This window comes from Rhinoraja longicauda, chromosome 32 (genome assembly GCF_053455715.1).
Source record: "Rhinoraja longicauda isolate Sanriku21f chromosome 32, sRhiLon1.1, whole genome shotgun sequence".
Taxonomy (NCBI): domain Eukaryota; kingdom Metazoa; phylum Chordata; class Chondrichthyes; order Rajiformes; family Arhynchobatidae; genus Rhinoraja; species Rhinoraja longicauda.
This window is the reverse complement of record NC_135984.1, coordinates 13,889,180-13,915,037: the sequence shown is the minus strand read 5'-3', so window position 1 is coordinate 13,915,037 and position 25,858 is coordinate 13,889,180. Positions and strand designations below refer to the sequence as shown.

General features: G+C 42.4%; 1 protein-coding gene across 5 annotated transcripts in view; it reads left to right on the top strand.

Annotated features, from left to right (window-relative positions):
- The window catches only part of LOC144608761 (glutamate receptor ionotropic, kainate 4-like), a 97,003-nt gene that overhangs the window by 58,915 nt on the left and 12,230 nt on the right, over positions 1–25,858 (top strand). For 2 of the 5 annotated variants that reach the window (XM_078426834.1, XM_078426833.1), the window contains exons 12-18: positions 1,023–1,064; positions 2,048–2,251; positions 6,153–6,266; positions 19,958–20,067; positions 20,394–20,567; positions 24,824–24,989; positions 25,066–25,291. In XM_078426834.1, the coding sequence (XP_078282960.1) occupies positions 1,023–1,064; positions 2,048–2,251; positions 6,153–6,266; positions 19,958–20,067; positions 20,394–20,567; positions 24,824–24,989; positions 25,066–25,291 (1,036 nt within the window). Of the gene's footprint in view, positions 1–1,022; positions 1,065–2,047; positions 2,252–6,152; positions 6,267–19,957; positions 20,068–20,393; positions 20,568–24,823; positions 24,990–25,065; positions 25,292–25,858 lie in introns of those variants that run through there. The other 3 variants (XM_078426836.1, XM_078426835.1, XM_078426837.1) reach the window with 2 other exon arrangements.

The following is a 25,858-nucleotide window of genomic DNA, read 5'->3' as shown; positions in this document are numbered from 1 at the left end:
CTACAGCATGTTGTCGGGTTGTTGTTACAGACTGCTTGTGGCACCTTGCTGTGCACAATCCCCAGTCGCATTTCCTGCATCACCACAGTGACTGTCCTTCATTGCCTGTAAAATGCATGCATTCTCAGAGAATTGCCATGTTCAATTGTGGCCTGGACGCACTATTTTGAAATTAATGCAAAATTATCATGTTCATAAGTGCTGGGAGAAGAATTCGGCCATTCGGCCCATCAAGTCTACTTCTTCCTTCTTCACTCTATTCCTAGCTGTTCCAGATTAATTTTGCAATGACCCGCTATGAAATTCTAGCACCTCCACACTTTTCCATTAAACAAAATGTTTGGCTCCCTGTGTAAAATGATTATAGAGCCAGAGGCACACAAGAAGGTACTGCTCCCATTTTTGGCTGTTTTATTTGTCCACATTACAGTTCAGGGTTTAAAAAAAAATTGTTGGAATCATCTTCATTATTCGTTCTGTCCTCGGCTTAATCGACATCCCCAATTATCTGCAAGGCACCCCTTGAGCTGAGTAATAAGGAGGCAGCATGGGGTAAGGAATGTTCCTGAGTGGTGCAGTGAGTTTAATTGGTGAGCTATGCAAAATAGGAGGACAGGTTCTATTCCCAGCCCTTGGAGAGTGATCCCATTTCGGGCAGGTGCTGTTAGAGCGCAATTAAAGGGCCTGTCCCACTTAGGCGATTTTAAGGCGACTGCTGGCGACTAGGCTGTCGCCGACAGTTCGCCGGGGTGTCGCGGGCATGATCGTGAGGAGTCTTCCAAAGATCGTAGTGGATCGTAGTGGATCTCGGCGTGTCGCCGAGAAATCAAACGGTTTGAAATCTCTCGGCGAAAGCTGGCTTGTCGCCAGGCATCGTAGCTTATTGCGGTCGCTGTCGCATGCTGTCCCCAGGTTTGATAGGTTCTCTTAAGATGCATTTAGAAGCACATCATATTAAAATAAGTAAAGTAATTTCAAAATACCATAAAATGCTTGTGTTTAACCAATTTATTTACCGTCAGGGCATTGGAGAGGTAGATTGGAGGCGACAGTTTGACGGTCAGGTAAGCGTGGGAATTTTCTTGTTACAGTGAAGCTTGGTTTTTAAGTAACCCATACAAGATGTTATAGTTCAAAACTCTCAAGTACTTACCAACTTGTCAGTGATTTCAGCGAAAATTAGGACGCCGGAGAAGCATTAACAGCGTGGGAATTTTCGCGATGTTTCAGAAGACGCTGTAATCTCGACCTGACTCGGCATTGTCGTGGTCATTGTCGTCGGGTATAAGAAAAGTTTGGCCGTCTGCTACGACTTTGACAGTCGCCGGCAGTCGCCAAAAAGATCGCCTAAGTGGGACAGGCCCTTAAGCAAGTTCGGAAGAAATCAGCAGAATGCACCTGGTTTCTTCTTTTCATTTAGTCTCCACTCATAACTCTGCATAATAGTTTTTAATTATAGTTGAGGACGTGCTGGAGGTTTGTGCCAAATGGCTTGTAACTGCCGACTGATTTGCAGCCGTTTTAGTGTAACTTTACAATCCCTTGAGGTCAAAGCTAGCCATTTTGAAAATGTGTTCTCCTGTAGAGCCATAAAACATGCGTTGAAGAGAGGAGGATATCTGTTGCAATGACGTATTTCATGGTGTTATCGGTGGATTTGTATCTACGCATCTGTCAAACAATCTTTTCCAAAGAACTCATCAATCAATGGCAAAATACCAGATGTTCAAATATCAAATTCAAGCACAGCAGCTTTTGTTTGTTCTTTCCAGGGAATGCTCAGCATATCATCCGGTGTTTATTTATAGGTTTCAGCTAACTTTTACAGGTTTAACAATTTAATATTAAAATTGCATTAATGTGCAAAGCATTTGCCTGCTAAAATTACCATCAGTGATTGATAGCTTTATCTGGTGATCTGCTTCCTGATCACAATTTTGTAATGGAAACTCAGACCAGCTCAATATGTTCAAAAGCTGAATGCAGGTTTATTTCTCCTCCATGCTTCTGTTGATGGTTTCAATATTTCTTTTTTTTTCCTCTTCAGGAAAATCCATATGTGATGCTGAAACCAAACCACCAAGACCTCCAGGGGAACGAACAGTATGAGGGGTTCTGTGTGGATATGCTGAAAGAGCTGTCGGAAATTCTTAGATTTCATTACAAAATCCAACTGGTGGCCGATGGTGTTTACGGGGTAGCGGAGGCCAATGGCACTTGGACGGGAATGATCGGTGAGCTAATTTCAAGGGTAAGTCCTTCTTCTTCTTCTCCTTTTTCCTCTTTTTTCTAACTGGGGGGTGGGGGGAGGGGGGTTGTGGGTGGGGAGATAATACAGAACAATACAGATATAATCGAATTTAAATGTATAATCGAATTTATAATGTAGGTACCATCGTGTACTATGAGTTCATACATGTATTTGTTTTGTTAAAATTTAAATAAATAAATAAAAAATAAAAGGGTAAGTCCTGCACAATAAAACAAATAATATTTCAAGTAATATTAAATAATAACAAAACACATGAATTAATGATCAGTTTTAGAATGGGAGTCGAAGGTCACCTCTCTGTGCTACTTAAAATAATGTGCTGAAAATCAGCAGAGTTGCTGCGCAAATTGTGGGCACGCAGAAATCGATTGAAGGTTTATATTCCAGCTCGTAATTCGAGATCTCACTCAGGGGAGCAACAGCGATTTTCTTTTCGTCCCACATGACAGCACTTGATCATATTTTATTGTTAAACTTGGTGCTCCTCAACATGAGGGGTATATAGAGCACTTTCCCATTCTGAGTCCTCCTGATCAGCATCAAACACTCCCAGGTGAGGCATATAACACCAAGGAGACAGACAAAGATCTGCACCATTCACTTTATTCCCAGACTCAGAAAAACATTTGTAACACACCAGTTTAACACTGAGTTTTTGCTCTCCCCAATTCTCTTCTGCACTCTGTATTTTCTGTAAGTGCAATTATATTTCAAGAACGCCTTTAGCCAAAACTAATTCTGTTGCATTTGAAGGATTGCCACAACCTAAAAGTCATAGGTTATAGTCAGCAATTATGGTCATCCTTGAGTGATCTGAGAACATTGAGAGCCAGCTGCAGCCCAGGGAACCAAATGGCCAGGAAACCAATAGTTTGGGGTGAGCAGATCCAGCTGATGGATGAAGGGGTGTTTGGAATGCTAGGGCCAAGTCTGATGGGGTCCAGCAGGTCAGGAGTGGTACGATCAGGGAAACCAAGTGAAGATGATGGAATCAGGGTGTTTGTAGTAAAATGCGTTCATGTAATTTGATGGAAGTGAGTGCGTTAGGGTGACTAGTTCCATTTCCTGGCCTAGGTTTAATGGTCAACTTTCTCCACAGCAACCCACAAATTCTCAGATTCATTTAATTAAGATTCACAATCCCATGGCGCAGGTTGATAAGAACAGTATAACTCAACCCATTATGAACTGTTGGTGCAAATCATTTAAAGCTTTAAAGCATAATTATAGATGGGATGCATCAATGGAAATCTGCTCGCTAACCCATCCTATCCTTTCAGCTGTGTTCTGGTGTTGCATGGACCTTGATCGGAATCACAGCTGACTGCTTCCTTGCCTTTTGCTTTCACCAGATTGATCCCTGGGATGGCGGGACTTACATATGAGGAAAGACTAGATAGACTGGGCTTGTACTCGCTGGAATTTAGAAGACTGAGGGGGGATCTTATAGAAACATATAAAATTCTTAAGGGGTTGGAGAGGCTAGATGCGGGAAGATTGTTCCCGATGTTGGGGGAGTCCAGAACCAGGGGTCACAGCTTAAGGATAAGGGGGAAGTCTTTTAGGACCGAGATGAGAAAACATTTCTTCACACAGAGAGTGGTGAGTCTGTGGAATTCTCTGCCACAGAAGGTAGTTGAGGCCAGTTCATTGGCTATATTTAAGAGGGAGTTAGATGTGGCCCTTTTTGCTAGAGGGATCAGGGGGTATGGAGAGAAGGCAGGTACAGGCTACTGAGCTGAATGATCAGCCATGATCATATTGAATGGCGGTGCAGGCTCGAAGGGCCGAATGGCCTACTCCTGCACCTATTTTCTATGTTTCTATGATGTAGAAATGCCTTTTCCAGTTACACTTTTTTAGATTATAGATGTTATTTTCACGTGCATAATAATTCATCCTGTCGTTTGGACATCTCCTTTTCACAAAAATACGCAATATATTGTAACTATAATTTTGCAAATACAATGTTTACATAATAAATCAAATGTATAACAGCATTGATTTTTTCGGTTTAATCTTAATAATGTACGAAGGAGATGCCTGCATACATCATGTGTTTCAAAAGACATTATAGTGCAATTGCCAGAATTTGTGACCAAATTCCTGTGGTGTGAGTGATGCTGTCATCATTAATGTACAAACCGGACAGCTGGGGTTCAGGGAAAGTGCCCCCATGCATTTTGAATCACCACAGGATTTTTATTTGCATGACTCTGTTGTTGGTTTCATGAGGTTTCTCCACTTGTCATTAATTGACCCTTAAACCCGCCACTGTTGAGTGATTAACAGCATCTACCTTTTTAATGCTGCAATAATTGACAATGACAGCCAATCGGCCTTTCTTGCTCAGTAAGCGAATGATTAAACAAGTGGATTCTGACTCCTGCAGGTTGTAAACGAGTGGAGATTTTAAACAATGCCAAATTTTACCATTTAACTTTCTTCCTTTTACTGTTTTCTTTTTTCTCCTTTAAATTGCTTCATCCTACCCTTGTTTAAGATTTGGCACTGAATCCATTCTCCATCTCAGTCCCTTCTATGTTTGATTCTCAGTCCTTGGTTATGGGGATAGATTGTATTCCCCCCTGACTTACCAGGTCCCCACACCACAGCTCTCACTTCCAGAAATTTTCTGGGCACTATTTTATAATTAGACCAAGTCTAAGTAATGGTCATCTTTGAAATAGTTAGCTCGAACTAAATGGGAGCTGTACTAATTGATGGGAAATATCCATTAAGCTCTTGGTTGTTCTTGTATCTATCTTTTTTTTAGTTTAGTTTAGAGATACAGCATGGAAACTGGCTCTTCAGCCCACCAAGTCCGCGCCAACCAGTGATTCCCGCACACTTACATTATCCTACACTCACTAGCGACAAGTTACAATTATACCATGCCAATTAACCTACAAACCTCTACGTCTTTGGAGTGTGGGTGGAAACCGGAGATCCCTGAGAAAACCAATGCAGGTTACGAGGAGAACATATAAATTCCATACAGACAAGCACCCATAGTCAGGATCGAACCCAGGTCTCTGGCGCTGTAAGGCTTCAACCCTACTGTTGTGCCACCCTGATAAGGGAGGATTGTTATCATGGTAGATAATCTGACTGATCATTAATTAGAGATGACCCCTGATAAATGCAGAAGGTGGAAGATTTTCAAATCTCTTGCCATCCAGAGTTGACAATTCAGATAAAACCCACTGGAAAAGATGTTCCATTGCCCCAAATATCATTGACATCTTGTTTCTGTTTAACACTGTCTGTTAACTGTGGCCTCCAGCAGAGAGTTTGGCTCCCAACACTTGGCATAATGCAGGCTGCCTCACCACAGGCAGCCGACTGCACTGGTAGAAATGCTTTGACAACCAACAAGCTTCTACTCCCTGCCATTAACAATTCAGCAGCTGTCAGCATCAGTATTATAGGACCATTGAATGCTTGTGAATATTAGGAATATTAAGAAAAATCAAAATAGTGTTTGATAAACTAAAATACTTCTTTACATTTATAAAGCAAAAAAGCACACAGATGCACTAAATAATTTTTTCATGAAAACTCACCTCAATTAATTTAGAAATAACTACTTGCCTTTCTCCCAGAAGACAATATCTCCCATTCATTTGAAAGGAGACTATGGTTCTTGTGCCAGGTTTAAGCCAGCACAGGATGAAGGGTTGATCTTGTGGCCTGAATGGGTGACATTTCGGGTCGGGTCGGGTCTGAAGAAGGGTATCGACCCGAAACGTCACCCATTCCTTCTCTCCAGAAATGCTGCCTGTCCCGCTGAGTTACTCCAGCTTTTTGTGTTTATTCTCTGTCCGTGTTTATCTTATTCAGTCCCCACTGACTTGCCTGCTTTTAATTTTATCCACAGAAAGCTGACCTGGTAGTAGCCGGTTTAACCATCACAGCTGAACGTGAGAAGGTCATAGATTTCTCCAAACCATTTATGACTCTTGGAATTAGTATTCTCTACCGAGTTCAAATGGTAAGAGACCAGCTGTCCTGTCACAGTGAAATATCCATGCAGTTTGCACCCTTCCTCAGGCAGTGATAGCCTCTGCTCCAATGTCTATCGGGTTAGTTGGCACTTTTGAATGACATATAAATGGAGGCCATCTGCCTCCTCTCGTGTACATAAAGATTCAGTGGTACTTTTCAAAACGCTGGACTAATATGTTTTCCTCAGCCATCCTCACTTCTATCCTTGCTCTTTGTGGGGTCTTGCTGTGCATCCATTGACTGCTCATTTCCATGTTACCCTGGTGACGACACCTTGGATGCAATTGGAGAAGTTCTAGAATTGTGTAAGGCACGAAATAAGTGAAAGTGTTGTTTTTCCTTTCATTACTGAAGTAGAACTGTAATGATAACTACTCTAAGCAAAAAGTAAAAGGAATCTCCTGGGTATCCACAAAATGCTGGAGTAACTCAGCGAGTCAGGCAGCATCTCTGAAGAGAAGGAATGGGTGGCGTTTTGGGTCGAGACCCTTCTTCAGACTCCAGCTTTTTGTGTTTATCTTCGGTTTAAACCAGCATCTGCAGTTCATTCCTGCAAAAGGAATATCTAATTCTACATAGTGGGGAAGATGCTGGAGTCAATTATAAAAGACGGAATTGCGGAGCATTTGGATAGCAGTAACAGGATCGTTCCGAGTCAGCATGGATTTACGAAGGGGAAATCATGCTTGACTAATCTTCTGGAATTTTTTGAGGATGTAACTAGGAAAATTGACAGGGGAGAGCCGGTGGATGTGGTGTACCTCGACTTTCAGAAAGCCTTCGACAAGGTCCCACATAGGAGATTAGTGGGCAAAATTAGAGCACATGGTATTGGGGGTAGGGTACTGACATGGATAGAAAATTGGTTGACAGACAGAAAGCAAAGAGTGGGGATAAATGGGTCCCTTTCAGAATGGCAGGCAGTGACTAGTGGGGTACCGCAAGGCTCGGTGCTGGAACCGCAGCTATTTACAATATACGTCAATGACTTGGATGAAGGGATTAAAAGTACCATTAGCAAATTTGCAGATGATACAAAGCTGGGTGGTAGTGTGAGCTGTGAGGAAGATGCTATGAGGTTGCAGGGTGACTTGGACAGGTTGTGTGAGTGGCCTGATGCATGGCAGATGCAGTTTAATGTGGATAAGTGTGAGGTTATCCACCTTGGTGGTAAGAATAAGAAGGCAGATTGTTATCTGAATGGTGTCAAGTTAGGAAAACGAGATCTGGGTGGCCTAGTGCATCAGTCACTGAAAGGAAGCATGCAGGTACAGCAGGCAGTGAAGAAAGCCAATGGAATGTTGGCCTTCAAAACAAGAGGAGTTGAGTATAGGAGCAAAGAGGTCCTTCTGCAGTTGTATAGGGCCCTAGTGAGACTGCACCTGGAGTACTGTGTGCAGTTTTGGTCTCCAAATTTGATGAAAGATATTCTTGCTATTGAGGGCGTGCAGCATAGGTTTACTAGGTTAATTCCCAGAATGGCGGGACTGTCATATGTTGAAAGACTGGAGCGGCTAGGCTTGTATACACTGGAATTTAGAAGGATGAGAGGGGATCTTATCGAAACATATAAGATTATTAAGGGGTTGGACACGTTAGAGGCAGGAAACATGTTCCCAATGTTGGGGGAGTCCAGAACCAGGGGCCACAGTTTAAGAATAAGGGGTAGGCCATTTAGAACGGAGATGAGGAAAAACCTTTTCAGTCAGAGAGTTGTAAATCTGTGGAATTCACTGCCTCAGAATGCAGTGGAGGCCAATTCTCTGAATGCATTCAAGAGAGAGCTAGATAGAGCTCTTAAGGATAGCGGAGTCAGGGGGTATGGGGAGAAGGCCGGAACAGGGTACTGATTGAGAATGATCAGCCATGATCACATTGAATGGTGGTGCTGGCCCGAAGGGCCGAATGGCCTACTCCTGCACCTATTGTCTATTGTCTACATAGAGGTTTTCTTGAATGGTACATTACCAGCCCCAGCTCTGGAGAAATGTGACAGATGGAACATTTCATTGGAGGAACATTTGGGGACAGTGACCATAACATCACTGTCAGGTTTGAAGCGATTTTGAAGAAATAAAATGTGCAAAATTTTCATCTGCGTGAAGGCTGGTGTCAATGAGGTGAAAATGGATTTGGTTCTGGTCGATGAGAATCAGAAGGGCAGAAAAGACTGACTGCGTAAAGATAGATTTGGCAGAGACCAGACACATTTCCACAGAAAGGAGAGGAGAGTTGTTCAGAGCTACACCTCTTTGATGACATCAAAATTGAGCATGATAAACCTGTTTTTTTCCAGTGCTATGAGAGCTTCAAAGTAGCGACTGTTAGGAACTCACACGCTTATTGGGATAATTGTACCGGATGGTTCATTGTTTAAGATGTTAGCACACAGAAGCAAGCAAGGCAGCTAGATAATTGCATCAATCAGTCTGCAGTTTGGCTTTGATGCCAGAATTGCAATTTGCTAAAAATAACATTATCTCTTAATCCTACACAAGCTGAATACGTATTTGGGAAAGGCATCCTTTCTACTCATGCACTCCGTCTTCACATGATCATTTATTCAATAAAAGGATCGTTTATTATTGCATTTTTGTTGCTGGTTGATGTATTTTGATGGTCGTTTCAAGTTCCAAAAGTCGTTTCAAGTTCCAAAAGTCTATAAGTAGCGGTGAATGTGTTTCTGTGACTTCCAGACAATACTAGTTTTAATACTCAGCAAGGATCGATATATGGAGCAGATTAGGAGAAGGTGAGGTGCAATGAGACCTGGGTGTGCTTGTACATCAGTCATTGATAGTAAGCATGCAGGTACAGCAGGCAGTGAAGAAAGCTAATGGCGTGTGGCCTTCATTGCGCGAGGATTTGAGTTTAGGAACAAGGAGGTCCTACTGCAGTTGTACTGGTGAGACCGCTCCTGGCGTATTGTGTGCAATTTTGGTCTCCTAATTTGAGGAAGGACATTATTGCTATTGAGGGAGTGCAGTGCACGTTCACCAGGTTAATTCCTGGAATGGTGGGACTGACATATGATGAAAGAATGGGTCGACTGGTATTCGCTGGAATTTAGAAGGATGAGAGGGGATCTCACAGAAACATATAAAATTCTTAGAGGATTGGACAGGGTTGATGCAGTAAAAATGTTCCCGATGTTGGGGGGAGTCCAAAACCAGGGGTCACAGTTTAAGAATAAAGGGTAGGCCATTTAGGACTGAGATGAGGAAAAACTTTTTCACCCAGAGAGTTGTGGAATTCTCTGCCACAGAAGGCAGTGGAGGCCAATTCACTGGATGTTTTCAAGAGAGAGTTGGATTTAGCTCTTAGGGATAAGGGAATCAAGGGATATGGGGAAAAAGCAGGAACGGGGTACTGATTTTGGATGATCAGCCATGATCATATTGAATGGCGATGCTGGCTCGAAGAGCCCGAATGACCTACTCCTGCACCTATTTTCTATGTTTCCATAAAACTTTTAACTTTGATAAAGATGTGAAATCTGCATGCTGCTACAGTCGCAATTCAACTTCATATTGAGGGTAAAGACTCCCTTGCAAATGACTATCAGGATAACTAGAGGCTAGAAATAGGAATGCATCTGGCTGCTTCCATGCTAGAACTGGAGATATTTCCAGCATACTACAGTTTAATATTCTTGCCACAGAAAAGAGATCTCTACTCCAAGAGAGCTAATTATGTTGCAGTCCATCATAAGAACAGATGGGGAAAAGAACATGTAGTTTGACAAGGATTGCAGGCTTCCCCACAGTTCAGGGTTCCTTAGTAGCATGCATATTGTTCCAAGAACGCATTTAAACTCCAAAAGGAATTCCCCCCACTATAGCATCCACAATGCAAAAATGAAAAACAACCACAAAATAAGCATTCCACACCAAACTGATAAATAGTGCCATACCATCAGACTATTCTACATGTATAGTTGTAGGAAGGAACTGCAAATGCTGGTTTAACCCGAAGGTAGACACAAAATGCTGGATTAACTCAGCGAGACAGGCAGCATCTCTGGAGAGAAGGAATGGGTGATGTTTCGGGTCAAGACCCTTCTTCAGGCTGGAGACATACAAAGATCACCTACTCACCCTTGGGTATTCAATGTCTGTCCTGGAGCACTAACTTGTTCCACCCCAATGCTAAACTGTGGCCAGTGGAAGGTTTCTGGCTCTCAGAAAGCTGCACATTGCCATGCAGGGTGTCTCAAAAAGGATCTGGACCATAAACGCCCTGCATTAGTTCTTCATTAGTGGCAGCAGTCGAGTGAATTGACAGACCAAAGCTGGGCTCACTAGGGGGGAAAATGTTGTTGTCGTAGGTTTGTACAGTGGACTGCATGTCAAAGAGACATTGGGAATGATGTCTCAACCTGAGGAATGGTGGACAGTTTGTACCTTTTTGTACCCTTTTTGTACATTGGGAATGATGTCTCAACCTAAGGAATGGTGGACAGTTTGTACCTTTTTGTACCTTTTTGCGCTTTGTTGTCCTGCAAGCCCTATTGCTCACTTCCGTCAAGACCCAAGATCCAGTCATTTGAGCTTGCATGGCATTGAATAATAATAATAATAATAATATATTCCTTTATTTGTCCCACCCCGGGGAAATTAACAGACGTTTGTTAGCTGCTGCTTGTGTTGGAAACTGCAACATTTACCATCAGATGCACAAAGAACCACCATTTTCAAGCTGAAATGAGTGAAATTCATGCCGCTTGAAATGAATGAATAGCACCACCATGCCAGGCCGACCACTGCAACTCTGACCCAGTACCACTGCCAGGACAATGGGCCTTCATGGCCAAGTTAAGACACTAACATTTTTTTAATATATTTGGATTTGAAGGGTACAAGTTGGTGCCTAAAACATGGCAACTCTTGTGTGGGGACTCAGTGTGATCTGCTATCTTACACTCTTATACTTAGTATGATGGTGCCTTATGTATAGTAGGATTGTCACCGAACTGTATGGAAAAAAATAACTTCACAATACTTAGGTACATGTGCCAATAATGTGCCATTAAATGCAGGCTTTCAGGTAGGTTTCCACTTCTCATACGAAGCAGCTTTATTGTGCAACTTCAGACATTGTAAAATATAGTGTCATAGCGCTGTACAGAATGGAAACAGGCCCTTTGGTCCACTGGGCTAGTCCTATTTACCTACATTTGGCCATTGCCCTCTAAACCCATCGTATCTGTCCAAATGTCTTTTAAAGGTCGTAATTATAATCCGCTTCTGCTGCATATAGAATAGCTCATATATTCTTTTAATCATTTCTTCTGATGAAGTTGAATTTATTAAGTGGGTTCCATTCAGAGTCTTCCTATTTGGTGTCATATTTTGGGGGTTTTGGGGAAGGAAAATGTTTTGTTTGTTTCTCTACGTTCAAAATAAAATGAATGTTGCCACTGATTTCCTTGTCAAATTAATGTTAGTTCAGTGGTGATTGGGAGGAAAATGACCAAACATGAAACATCTGAAATAATTCTGCATTAATGCATTAACTTAGCAAGTCTGAGCCACAGGAGTGAACAACTCTGCACCATGGTGGCTCTCTGCCAAATACAATTTGCAGTCGAAGATGAAGTGCAAACAACCGGAGGAATTTTTCAAGAAAATATAGTTTTCCAAAAGGTCAGTCTAGCAATATACTGCAGACTTATTGCAGGTGCTGTACCAATACGCTGGTCAAATATACAGAAGGCATTTTACAACACGTTAAAGGCAAATATGCAATGTTACCGAATTGGAAGGGGCCAGAGCAGGGCCAGAGCAGGGCCCTAGCTAGCCAGGTGATCTGTGAACAATCGGCAACTAACTATGCTGCAGAATTTCTGTGCAAGTGGCTCCATTGACTGTGATTCACTGTGTGGTCCAAATTGGTCCAGGTTGCCGGACAAATACCACAGCGAGACAAAAAATGTTGGTGTAACTCAGCGGGTGAGGCAGCATCCTGAACATGGATAGATGACATTTCGGTTCAGGACCCTTTTTCAGACTGAAGAACAAACAGTTTGAAGAAGAGTCCCAACCCGAAACGTCACCTATCCATGTTCTCCAAGAATGCAGCCTTACCCGCTGAGTTACTCCAGCATATTGGGACTAGGCTTGTATACACTGGAATTTAGAAGGATGAGAGGGGATCTTATCGAAACGTTTAAGATTATTAAGGGGTTAGAGGCAGGAAACAAGTGCCCAATTTTGGGGGAGTCCAGAACAAGGGGCCACAGTTTAAGAATAAGGGGTAGGCTATTTAGAACGGAGATGAGGAAAAACTTTTACAAGTCAGAGAGTTGTGAATCTGTGGAATTCTCTGCCTCAGAAGGCTGTGGAGGCCAATTCTCTGAATGCATTCAAGAGAGAGCTAGATAGAGCTCTTAAGGATAGCGGAGTCAGGGGGTATGGGGAGAAGGCAGGAACGGGGTACTGATTGAGAATGATCAGCCATGATCACATTGAATGGCGGTGCTGGCTCGAAGGGCCGAACGGCCTACTCCTGCACCTATTGTCTATTGTCTATTGTCTTTCCTTACTATACTAGCATCTGCAGTTCCTTGTTTCTACTGAATACTATCGTATCTGGTCCTCAGCTGTTATTGGTATAACTAGAACGAGGTTGTAGAATTTCAATTTAACAGTTTAGGTTAGGTCTGCTATTTGTCTATTTCGGATTGTTTTAATTAATTAACATTTTCATGAGTTCTTTGTTTTTATTTTTAATACTTTTCTTACATTTTTCGACATTTTCAAAATATCGCTGATCATCGGAGGTATTTAAATGGAATTAGTTTTTCTGAAGCGCAATGCATCAGCAGTATGTTGGGAGCTGGGTGGCAATAAACTCTTTGTACAATTGTGGGGCTAATGCAGACAGTCATCACAGGGCATGGGTTGGGAAGCAGAAGTGGTGTCGCTGCGTAAGCAGCTGTGGTTCACCTGCAGTCCGTTTGTCTTTTGTGTTTTTTGTTGTTTTTTTGTCTTAATTGTAGTGTTTAGATGTGGTGTGTGTTTTGTGGTTGTGTACTATGTGTGGGGGGGAACTGTAAAATTGTCTATTCCAAACAGAGACCCGACCTTTTTTCTGGGTCGTGTCTCCGTTCACGCTTCTGCCTACCATCGGCCAAACACCTGGAGCTGGCGGCCTCCACCTGGGACCACCTGGGCTCTGTTTCGCAGAGCCCGCGGACCGGACTTAACATCTGCGGAGCTGGCTGCCTTCGGATGCTGTGGTGGCGCTGCGAGTGCGGCTGCGACTCGCCTTTGGAGGCTTCGGCGCAGGCCGTGTGGATATCTGAAGCTCGCAGGCCCCTGGGTGGGGGCCGACATCGGGAGCTCCAGCAGCAACAGTGTCTTCGCCCGCCCCGAATCGCGGGGCTTGGGTCGGCCCGCTGCAGACCTTTCACCGTCCGGCACGGCCTGGAACAGGCCGCGGGATTTTCTTCCTGGTGGGGGCTTCAATGTCGGGAGTCCCGACCACCGCGACGTGGCAACCAACAGCCTGACCGCGGGAGTAGACGGCAGGGGAAGATAAAAGACATTCTGGCCTTCCATCACAGTGAGGAGGTGACTGGAGGAGACTCACTGTGATGGATGTTTCTTTTTTTTGTTTTGTGTTGGTTTGTGATTGTGTGTTATTGCCTATTTTTATTGCTCTTATTGTTGGACTGTGGGTAATGGAATTTCGTCCAAAAGACTTGTTTTTTTGGATGACAATAAAGGCTATTCTGATTCTGATTCGGAACTGAACGGACTGGACCCATGGGTACCCCTACTGACAAAGGTGCACTAGAAAACTAGCTGCGTTGTTCAATATCAAATCACTTTGCCCTCCATTTGCCTTTATTTTTTTTTGTAGTCAGAAGTTGCCCAGTGTAGGAGAGTATGAACCAGAATACATAACACAGCAGGGGAAAATGACATATAACAGGCTCATATAATAGGAAAGGAGTTGAACCATTGAGTCATTCAATGCAGTGAAGGAGCACATTCATTTTGATGGTCGAACTGTTCATCATCGTTTATGCTTAGCTCCATAGTTTACACTAATGCTTTCATACACAATCTACACAAGCTTAATAATTAATGAAAGGCAATACAATATTTAAGTGCCATGCACACTTATCTGCCATAATGTTGCTTCTCCTTTTATGCATGATACGATCGAAGTAACATTGTTTTGGAGCGTAGCAAAATATATTTGGCAACAAGTGTTTCATTGAGTGCTCAAAAGGATACAAAGTGCTGGAGTAACTCAGCAGTCAGGCAGCATCTCTGGAGAACATGGGTAGATGAAGGGAATGCAGATGCTGGTTTAAACTAAAGATAGACACAAAATACTCGAGTAACTCAGCGGGACAGGCAGCATCACTGGGGAGAAGGAATGGGTGACGTTTCGGGTCGAGACCCTTCTTCAGACTGATGTGTATGGGTAGGTGATGTGTCTAAAGAAGGGTCTCGACCTGAAACATCACCCTATCATACTCTCCCGAAATGCTTGCCTGATCTGTTGAATTACTCCAGCACTTTGTGTCCTTTTTTGTGTATAAACTGCAGTTCCTTTCTATATTTTCATTGAGTGCTGTTATGATTTAGCACAGGTACTGAAATGTTACAGCTATTGCTTAGCAGTGATGAAGATACGGAATCAGGGGCATACTGAGGTTCATAGACTAGGAAGGATAAAAGTAGAATAATTTTGTGTGGCTAAAAAGCAACAGTCCCCATGAAATGGTCAAGAGTTTCTTTAATTCCCCTGGAGATGAAGGAGAGCGTCAGAAAAAACATACTGTCACTGTTCTCTACCTCCCTGTCACTGAAATAGCTAATTAGCTCTCTTGTTGATTCCAGTGTTAAGCCATCAGATTCTAAATCCAGGAGCCTAGGATTTATAGGTAGATATGATCTTTATATCCTCTAACGCTTCATTAAATTAAACCAATAATTAATTTTGCTCCTGCTCTTATCATCTTGCACAATTGCCAAGATGAATCAGCAGTACAAAGAAAATGGTACCAGCTAAGTCTGGGTGGGCAGAAATAATTTGGAATTAGTGAGACAGAGAGGGAATTAAACTTGCTTCCCTTCTTGGCATGTCATGGATACTGTGCCCTCTAATCTGCTGCCAGCACTGTGCCCTCAACTTCATCCACATCTCCCAGTGGGTGAAATGTCTCCCCACAACTCTCTGGCTGGATCTTTAATGACCCGCCTTTTCCTTTAGTTTAGTTTAGTTTATTGTCATGTGTTTAGTTTATTGCCACATGTGAGGTACAGTGAAAAGCTTTTGTTGTGTGCTAACCAGTCAGTAGAAAGACTATACATGATTACAATCGAGCCATCCACAGTGTACAGATACAGGATACAGGAAATAACGCTGAGTGCAAGATAAAGCCCAGTAAAGTCTTATTAAAGATAGTCCAAGGGTCTCCAATGAGGTTGCTAGTAGCTCAGGACCGCAATCTAGTTGTTGATAGGATGGTTCAGTTGCCAGTTGACAGCTGGAAATAAACTGACCATTGTAAAACATGGCCATTGTACATGTTTCTATTGTATCAGTGATGATTGAACAAAGATTGTTAATTGGGTGTCTTTCACAGGATAGGAAGGGACTTAAAAGTTATCCATAAGGTGGCACAGTGGCGTGGCAGTAGAGTTGCTGTCTTACAGCGCCAGAGATGCGGATTCAATCCTGACTACGGTTCCTGGCTGTATGGATTTTGTACGTTCTCCCCGTGACCTGTGTGCCATTTCTCCGGGATCTCCGGTTTCCTCCCACACTCCAAGGATGTACAGGTTTGTAGGCTGATTGGCTTGGTGTAATTGTAAATTGTCCCTAGTGTGTGTAGGATAGTGTTAGTGTGCGGGGATCGCTGATTGACGTGGCCTCGGTGGGACTAAGGGCATGTTTCCGCACTGTATCTCTGAACTAAACTGAAAACTGAACTTAAAAATAGATATGTGTTGAGAAAAAAGCAGATGATGGTCAAAGTAAAGAGAAGGAGAAACATTAGCGATGTTGATGAAGAATATATGAAGCTGGAATCCAACCATGTTCCTTGGAATTAGATCCCATGTTCTGGTGTCCAAAACTCCCCATGTCATTCTTTACATTGCTTGCGCTTTCATTCCCATCCATCACCCATCCATGGGCATGGTGTAGTGGTAGTGTTGCTGCCTTTTACAGTGCCAGAGACCTTGGTTCAATCCTGACTATGAGGGCTTGTCTATATGGAGTTTCGCCAAGATCTTCAGTTTCCTCCCACACTCCAAAGACATACAGGGTCATAGGTTAATTGGCTTGGTATAAAAATGTTTTTAAAAAATTGTCCCCAGTGCATGTCGGGTGGTGTTAATGTGCAAGGATTGGTGCTGACTCGGTGAGCCGAAGGGCCTGTTTCTGCGCGGTATCTCTAAACTAAACTAAACTAAACCTGGTCAGCTTAGTGAGGCTATGCAGCAGGGTTCTAACGTAGAGAATTGCGACAATGTGGAATATCCAACTGAATAGGGAGGGATGCTGAATCAATAACTAGGCAAGTAGTTGTTAAAGAAAATTAAAATGTGTCTAGGGGACTGGAAATAAAATTTCTTCTCGCTTTAAGTGATGGTGTAACAGTGGTTAATTTACTAGACAGATGTCCAGACTGAGTGGTCGACTCCCAGGACAACAGCTACAGAATTTAAATTCACGTAATTAAGTAAATCTGGAATGATATAACAGTAATCGTGAAACCACCAGATTGTTGTAAAACCCCATCTGGCTCATTAGCCTTCTTACCTGTCTGGTCTACGTCGCTCCGGAACCACCAATATTGTTGATGCTCAACTTAGGGGCAATAAAAGATGGACGATAAATGTTGGTCTTGTCAGCAGTGTTCATATCCCATGAAGGTATAACTGAAAAAGAATGAAGTGCAGCTCAGATTCCTCCTCTAGTCCACAAAAGCATTTCAAGGGTTGAAAGGGAATGAGCACTGGTACAGGTAAACTTTTACATTGATTTTTTTTGTAGTTCGAAACTGCGGTTGGGTTTGGCAAGAATGCAATGAACAGAAATGTGGAAATTATTTATAGAGTGAGCACACTGTGAACAGTTGCATTCATCTCTGCAGTCCCACTGAATTTCTATGAACAGAGTTATTGATAACTACTTATTGACAAAATATTTTGTGTTAATTATGGTGGACACTGACTTTTAACAGTTTTTTACTTTCTGTAAAAAATCTTTGTTTCATTAATAATAATGAAATGATCTTATTTTGATGTTTCTGTGCCATTTGTATAAACCAAGGAGATATGGGGAACCAGAGTAAGGCCAGGATATTAAACAAATGAACTTAATACAATGCTTTTTATTCACAAAATGCTGGAGTAACTCAGCAGGTCAGGCAGCATCTCGGGAGAGAAGGAATGGGTGACGTTTCGGGTCGAGACCCTTCTTCAGACTGATGTCGGGGGTGGGACAAAGGAAGGATATAGGTGGAGACAGGAAGATAGAGGGAGATCTGGGAAGGAGGAGGGGAAGGGAGGGACAGAGGAGCTATCTGAAGTTGGAGAAGTCGACGTTCATACCACCGGGCTGCAAACTGCCCAGGCGAAATATGAGGTGCTGCTCCTCCAATTTCCGGCAGGCCTCACTATGGCACTGGAGGAGGCCCATGACAGAGAGGTCAGACTGGGAATGGGAGGGGAGTTAAAGTGCTGGGCCACCGGGAGATCAGTTGCGTTAATGCGGACCGAGCGCAGGTGTTCAGCGAAGCGATCGCCGAGCCTGCGCTTGTTTTCGCCGATATACATAAGTTGACATCTAGAGCAGCGGATGTAATAGATGAGGTTGGAGGAGGTGCAGGTGAACCTCTGTCTCACCTGGAAAGACTGTTTGGGTCCTTTGATGGAGTTGAGGGGGGAGGTAAAGGGACAGGTGTTGCATCTCGTGCGGTTGCAAGGGAAAGTGCCCGGGGTTGGGGTGGTTTGGGTAGGAAGGGACGAGTGGACCAGGGAGTTACGGAGGGAACGGTCTCTGCGAAACGCAGAGAGGGGAGGGGATGGGAAGATATGGCCAGTGGTGGGGTCCCGTTGTAGGTGACGGAAATGTTGGTGGATGATATGTTGGATCCGCTGGCTGGTGGGGTGGAAGGTGAGAATGAGGGGGATCGTGTCCTTGTTGCGAGTGGGGGGAGGGGGAGCAAGAGCGGAGCTGCGGGATGTAGAAGAGACCCTAGTGAGAGCCTCATCGATAATGGAGGAGGGGAAGCCCCGTTTTCTGAAGAACGAGGACATCTCGGAAGCCCTAGTCTGAAACACCTCATCCCGGGCGCAGATGCGGCGTAGACGGAGGAATTGGGAGTAGGGGATAGACTTTTTGCAGGGGACCGGGTGGGAAGAAGTGTAGTCCAGATAGCTGTGCGAGTCGGTGGGCTTGTAGTAAATGTCCGTCACTAGTCTGTCTCCTGTGATGGAGATGGTGAGGTCCAGAAACGGGAGGGAGATGTCAGAGATAGTCCAGGTATATTTAAGGGCAGCATTTTGTGAATAAATGGATTCCCATTCCTTCTCTCCCGAGATGCTGCCTGACCTGCTGAGTTACTCCAGCATTTTGTGAATAAATCGATTTGTACCAGCATCTGCAGTTATTTTCTTATATTATTAATACAATGCTTAATGGTTTAGGTACACTGACCAACTGCTTTTCATAAATTGGTCTAACGAGGCACAGGATTGCTGGATGAGAGTACTTCTCCAAAATAAATAAAAGCCAGAGATGTGATGTAAAGTATCCTGACGTGCTTCAGGAATAAGCTACAAGCTAGAGAAAGACAAGGTCATCAACATTATTCCAAATTTTTCCTTGGATGTGTAATCCAGATGAACATGGATAAAATTCATGTCACAATACTATAATGAGTAAGGATTACAAAGGAAACAAGGAAACTATATACATGCCTCAATTACCTTAAAGTATATGTCAACACACTACACAAACAGTATGTACCATCTACAAAGTGCATTGCAGATACTTACCTCAGCTACTCCGACACCAACTCCCAAACCCACAACCTCTACTCCCAAGAAGGCAAGAACAACAAATGCATGGGTACATCACCATTTGTAGATTCTCCTTCTATTAAGGCACACGGATGTAAATGAATAATATATCACCATCCCTGGGTCAAAATCTTGCCCAAAGCACATATGGAATACATTCAGCAGAATGACTGAAGCTATTCAGAATCATAGCTCGCTACCCCCTTCTCAGGGATAATTAAGGATAAGCAATAAATGCTCATTTCCCCAAAAAATAAAGCAGTAAAAGGAATAGAAACTACAGAATCATTCTTGATACCAAGGCAGTACTAGCAGGCATGTTCAGATTGAATGAAGTATGACATTGTCTTCAGAGGAGAGATAAGCACTGTCCTTGAGTAGAATTGCAGCAGATTAACGTTGAGGGAATCAAATAATAAAAAACAGGCTATCATTCATTTGAACGTAAACCAATTAACCGACCACCAGGTGACGTCTACCTACTGTTTAAAGATGTGAGAATTTGCATTTCATCCTTGTTGTTCCTCATTCCTGTTGCTCTGTATGTTGTTTACTGTTATTCCTGCTCTTGTGTAGTGCAACTTCCCCATGCCAATTATGTCCTTTCCTTACTGTATTTCAGGGTAGGAAACCTGGTTATTTTTCCTTCCTGGACCCTTTCTCTCCTGGTGTTTGGCTCTTCATGGTGCTTGCCTATCTTGCAGTCAGTTGTGTTCTCTTCCTTGTAGCCAGGTATAGTCACTTGGGAGTCCTGTGAAACCATTGTTTGTTTTAAGTTCTGTATGCATGAGCATGTTGATGCATTTATTGTTTGCAAATCCTAATATTGATTAAAGTAGCCGATCTAATTAAATCACATCTAATAAAACAAGTGCTCAGGAGCTTAATAATTTGTATAGATTTGAGGATCGTTTTTAGTTAGTAACAAAGGAAACTCAGAATTTGCTGCTGTCCTGTAATAAAACTGATGGCGTTTGACTAGTTTGATACTAAACAATGTTTGATACACGTTCTTAATGGGACTCTCTGTATTTTAGATGTAATGATTTTTGTTGCAGGTTATCACCGTATGAGTGGTATAACCCTCAGCCTTGCTTTAAAGGAAAGTGCAACGTGTTGGTGAATCAATACTCATTAGGGAACAGCCTTTGGTTTCCAGTGGGTGGCTTCATGCAGCAAGGATCAGAGATTATGCCCCGAGCACTTTCCACACGCTGTGTTAGTGGAGTATGGTAAGAAAGATGGCACCTGTTAAATATAATCTTGGAACATATTGTATCTGGCAAGGTGCACTTCAGAGATGCTTATCAGCCACTATTGTTTAAGTAAAACTGTTTTGTCAGGTTCTAAACAGGCAGCTTTGATTCCCACAGATATTTTAATATTTAAGTTAAAATAATTACTTGGAACCTTGTTTGAGTAATAGAAATTCAAATAGTGCTGGAGCAGCAATGAAAAGGGAAACATGGGACTCAGGGATGGGAGATGAATGTATGGAGGAGGGGGAAAGAAGCAGGGTGATACCCTGATCCCAGCCACCCCCCACCACAGTGCGCACACATTTCTGTCACCATCGCCCCCTCTGTAAAGTTACCCTATTCCTTTCCCCTCACCTGTATGGCCACCGCCCAGGTGGGATTCCATATTTCTCATTTATGCCCCTTCTTTCCCCTCCTTCCTGTTCCCTTCCATCCAATGTCTCCTTTTCACCTCGCACTTTTGTCACTTATTCCAGCCATCTGTTTAATGAATCAGACTGCCGGATAACCGCAATAGACACAAGTAGGTTTCCAGGCATTGTTGCTGTATTTATTGTGAGCCAGGCTGCACCCTATGTTGAGTGGTGTGTCTGAGATTAGTATAAATATCATGCTGTCCTTGTGAAGATACAATGCATTCTTGAAGATGAAAATTGGCAGGGCAACAAAATGGGTGGAATCACATCTGCTCGCTGCCAGAACAGATTTAATGAGGCACCTTGAGATAGTGTGTACAAGCTTTCAAAAAGTGATAAAATACAACAAAGGTAAACGTGACTGAAACTGAAAGTCTACAAGATTAAAGGACAGGCAGCACTGATATGAAATTGGTTGTTAGAAAAGAACTGGTAACTGTGAATAGATGTTTTCAGACTGGGGAGAAGTGTCCAGAAGTTACTGAAAAGACAGAATTACTTTTTACAAGCATTGTCAACCAGTCCTTGGGCATATAGGGCTTAATTCCAAAGTTTGGAGATGATACAGAATTCGGAAATTAAATAAGGAGGAGGATAAGAGCATTCTACAAGTGCACATTGACCAAGGGGTAAAATTAGCCGATGCATAGCAAATGAAATTTAATGCATAGAGGATTGATGTGATGAATTTTGGAAGGAATAATAAAGTCCAAATAAGTAAAGTGGAACAATTTTAAGGCAGATAGGGAAAGAAAGCGGCCTAAAGGTATATGTAGTGTTAACATTTCCATTCATACATACCTTTAGTACCTCCAGATTTGACTTTTCCAGTGGAGTATGGTGGTACAAAGTTTATGTTACTAGACAAACAGCCACAGGCTTTGCCATTGATCTTGAGGGGTAAGTTTTCCAATTGCAAAATTAATTTAAGTGATTAAATTAAAGTGCAATCTTCTGAAAGAAATAGCTGGTCCTAATAACAATGGCTATGAAACTCCGAACTGACAACATAACACGTCAGATTCAGTAATGTCTTTCAAAGTAGGTACATCTGCTGTCCATTACAAATCCGAACATCTAGTAATTCTTCACTGTCTCCACCATTCAATGGGAATTGAGTGGACAATAAATGCCAATATTGCCAGTGATTGAACAAAATAAAAATAATCTTTACGGTAGCAGATTAAGTTGATAAACCTGTGTAAAAAGGATTATGGAGAAACAATGCCTCCTCCATACTAGAGTGATGCCACATGCAAACCAGAGGAACAGTGGCCCATATTCTGCTTGGGTAACTTACAACCCAACGGTATGAACAATTAATTTTCCAATTTTAGGGAACAACCCTTCACCCTTTTTTTCCTCTCTCTTCCCTGTGCACAACCATTTCTCCCACTAGCTCATCCCTGTTCTCCAGCCCCCATCCCCTTCCGCCTATATCCCTTCCTCTGGCTTCACATTTCACTCCTCTTCTCCCTTTATCACCCTTTTGTCCTCTTTTTATTTCTAATCTTTGTCCACTCATCTGCCAATCAAACCCCCTTCACCTGCATCCAAGTATCACTTACCAGGCTTTGTCCCAATCCTACCTCTTTCCCAGCTTTCTCTCCCCTACCATAATCAGTCTCAAGAAGGATCCCGACCCAAAACATGGCTTATCCATGTTCTCCAGAGATGCTGCCTGTTACTGCAGCACATTGTGTTTTGCTAAAAGGATAGTGATTGTGAAGATAGAGCACAAAGGCAAGGGAATTATATCAAACTGTAGTAAATACTGGTTAAGCTTCTGATGGAGCTTGTTTTTCACAATTATAGAATTCATATTTTAGGAATGATATCAGGATCTTGTTTAGTTTAGTTTATTATTTTGTTTATTATTGTCACGTGTACCGAGAGGTACAGTGAAAAGCTTTTTTTGCTGCATGCTATCCAGTCAACGAAAAGGTAATACATAATTACAATCAAGCTGTCCACAGTGTACAGATACACGTTAAAGGGTATAACATTTAGTACAAGATAAAGTCCAGTAAAGTCCGATTAAAAATAGTTCAAAGGTCTCCAATGGGGTAGATGGGAGGTCAGGACTGCTCTCAAGTTGGTGAGAGGTCAGTTCACTTGCCTGATAACAGCTGGGATGAAACTGTCTCAGAATCTGGAGGTATGCGTTTTCAAACTTCTGTACATCTTGCCTGATGGGAGAGGGGAGAAGAGGGAGTAACCAGGGTGAGACTGGCCCTTGATTATGCTGGTGGCCTTGCCGAGGCAGCATGAGCTGTAGATGGAGTCAATCGAGGGGAGGTTGGTTTGTGTGATGGACTAGGATGCATCAACAACTCTCTGCAATGTCTTGCGATCTTGGATGGAGCTATTTCCAAACTATGATGTGATCATCCCAATAAAATACTTTCCACGGCGCATCTGTAGATGTTGGCGAGAGTTGTTGGGGATCTGCAAAACTTCCTATGCCTTCTAAGGAAATAGAGGAAATGGAGTGTTTTCTTGGCTAATTCTCCAAAATGGCTGGTCCAGGACAAATTGCTGATGATATTTATTTCTAAGAACTTGAATCTATCAACCATCTCTACCTCAGCGCCATCAATGTGTACCGGGGTATGTGTGCCACTTCGCTTCCTGAAGTCGATCAATATCTCCTTTGTCTTGCTGACATTGAGGGAGAGGTTGTCTTGTGACCAGGTTCTCAATCTCCTTATGTACTCCATCTCATACACGATTTGAGATGCGGCCCAGTACGGAGGTGTCATCTGCAATTTGGAGGTGGTAGAGAAGAAATGGACTAGAATTGTAGCTGGTTTGAGAAACTTGATTTCTGTGCAAATCTGGAGAAACTGAGGTATTGGCTTTAGAGCAGTCAGAATCAAACAAGATTTGACAGAGGTCCTCTAAATCTCAAAGCTCTTTAGAGTAAATAAAGAGAAATTGTTCTTGGTGACAGAGTCAGTAATCAAAGATGATCAGCTAAAGAACCAGAGGCTACACCAGACCACTCAATTGTAGTCAAGTCCAGTCGACTTTATTCTCATAGGCACAAGTACAGTGAGGTATGGGTGCAGTAAAAATCTTGCTTCCAGTGTTATTAACACATAGACAGGTACATAAAGCAAGCTGGTGTAATTACAAATGGAGGTAACTGGAGCTTACTGGGCTAGGTGCTCACCAACTGAATACTAAGCTTCCTTCAACTTCAAAACTTTGACAGGAAATTCTTGCTTCGGACAACAACAAAAATTGTAGCAGTTGAGCAATGGGAGAAAATCTTATGGATTATTCTGGACTCTTCAAATTTATTGCAGAAATTAGTCGTTAAAAACTATAAAGAACTGCTGATATACATGATCATTAATAAGATCTGTTCAGTGGACTGAAACCAAGGAAGCAACTCCTACCAATTCAGAGGTATTACAAAATGCTGGAGTAACTCAGCAGGTCAGGCAACATCTCAGGAGAGAAGGAATGGATGACGTTTCGGGTCGAGACCCATCTTCAGTCTGAAGAAGGGCCTCGACCCGAAACATCACCCATTCCTTCTACATCAGTCTGAAGAAGGGCCTCGACCCGAAACGTCACCCATTCCTTCTACATCAGTCTGAAGAAGGGTCTCGACCCGAAACGTCACCCATTCCTTCTCTCCTGAGATGCTGCCTGACCTGCTGAGTTACTCCAGCATTTTGTAATATCTTCGATCTGTACCAGCATCTGCAGTTATTTTCCTACACAACCTACCAATTTAGATGTCAATGCTTTTTACCAGACTTTATATTTCAATTGCCTGATTACGTTTTAATTTCTCGTCAGGTGGGCTTTTACACTCATTATCATATCATCATACACAGCCAATCTGGCTGCTTTCCTCACGGTACAAAGAATGGACGTGCCAATAGAATCAGTTGATGATCTTGCTGACCAGACAAACATTGAATACGGAACAATGCAGGGAGGATCAAGCATGACCTTCTTCCAGGTACAGTACAAACAAGAGTTTCACTTTCTGTTATTAATTTGTTCAGTATTACTGAGTAATGTTATTTTGCTTTCAGAATTCGCGATACCAGACCTACCAGCGAATGTGGAACTACATGCATTCCAAGCAGCCGAGTGTCTTTGTGAAAAGTACTGAAGAAGGAATTTCTCGTGTTTTGAACTCCAACTATGCTTTTTTATTAGAGTCAACCATGAATGAGTACCACCGACAACGTAATTGCAACTTTACACAGATTGGTGGTCTTCTGGATACCAAGGGATATGGTATAGGCTTGCCCCTTGGTGTGTACAACAAGCATTCTGTAATGTTTTCTTAAGTCGTGCATATGGTATATTTGTTAATAAGACTGTATCAGCAATGATAGGATTTTAAGCCACACTTAAGAATCGACAAATCTCACGCTATATAATAAATATATTTTGTAAGGTACATAATTGAAGTGGAGTTTTTAAAGGAAGGTTGCTACTTTCAAATTTTAAAATCAATTTCCACTTTTTAAGTTGTGAAGATAAGAGATAGATTATGAAGTGTGACCTTTCACGATTACTGAAGACTGAGATGAGCAAGCATTTTAATAAGATTTATGAAACTAAAAATGGCAGGGAGGGGGAGGGGAGTGGTGAGGTTTATGCCTGAGGGAGTAACAAATGATCTGTAAGTCCTTTGTTCAAAGCCTTTGAAAGATATAAAAGTTATTTATTGAATCATTAGAGCATTATCATAAGAATTGATGACTGCATAAATCATTCAGGATGAAAATTTACTGACCCAGCAAAACAAACACAAAATAAAAGTGTGTAAAGGAGAAAAGATAAATGCAAATGCAATAAAACTTGGAACACTAATAT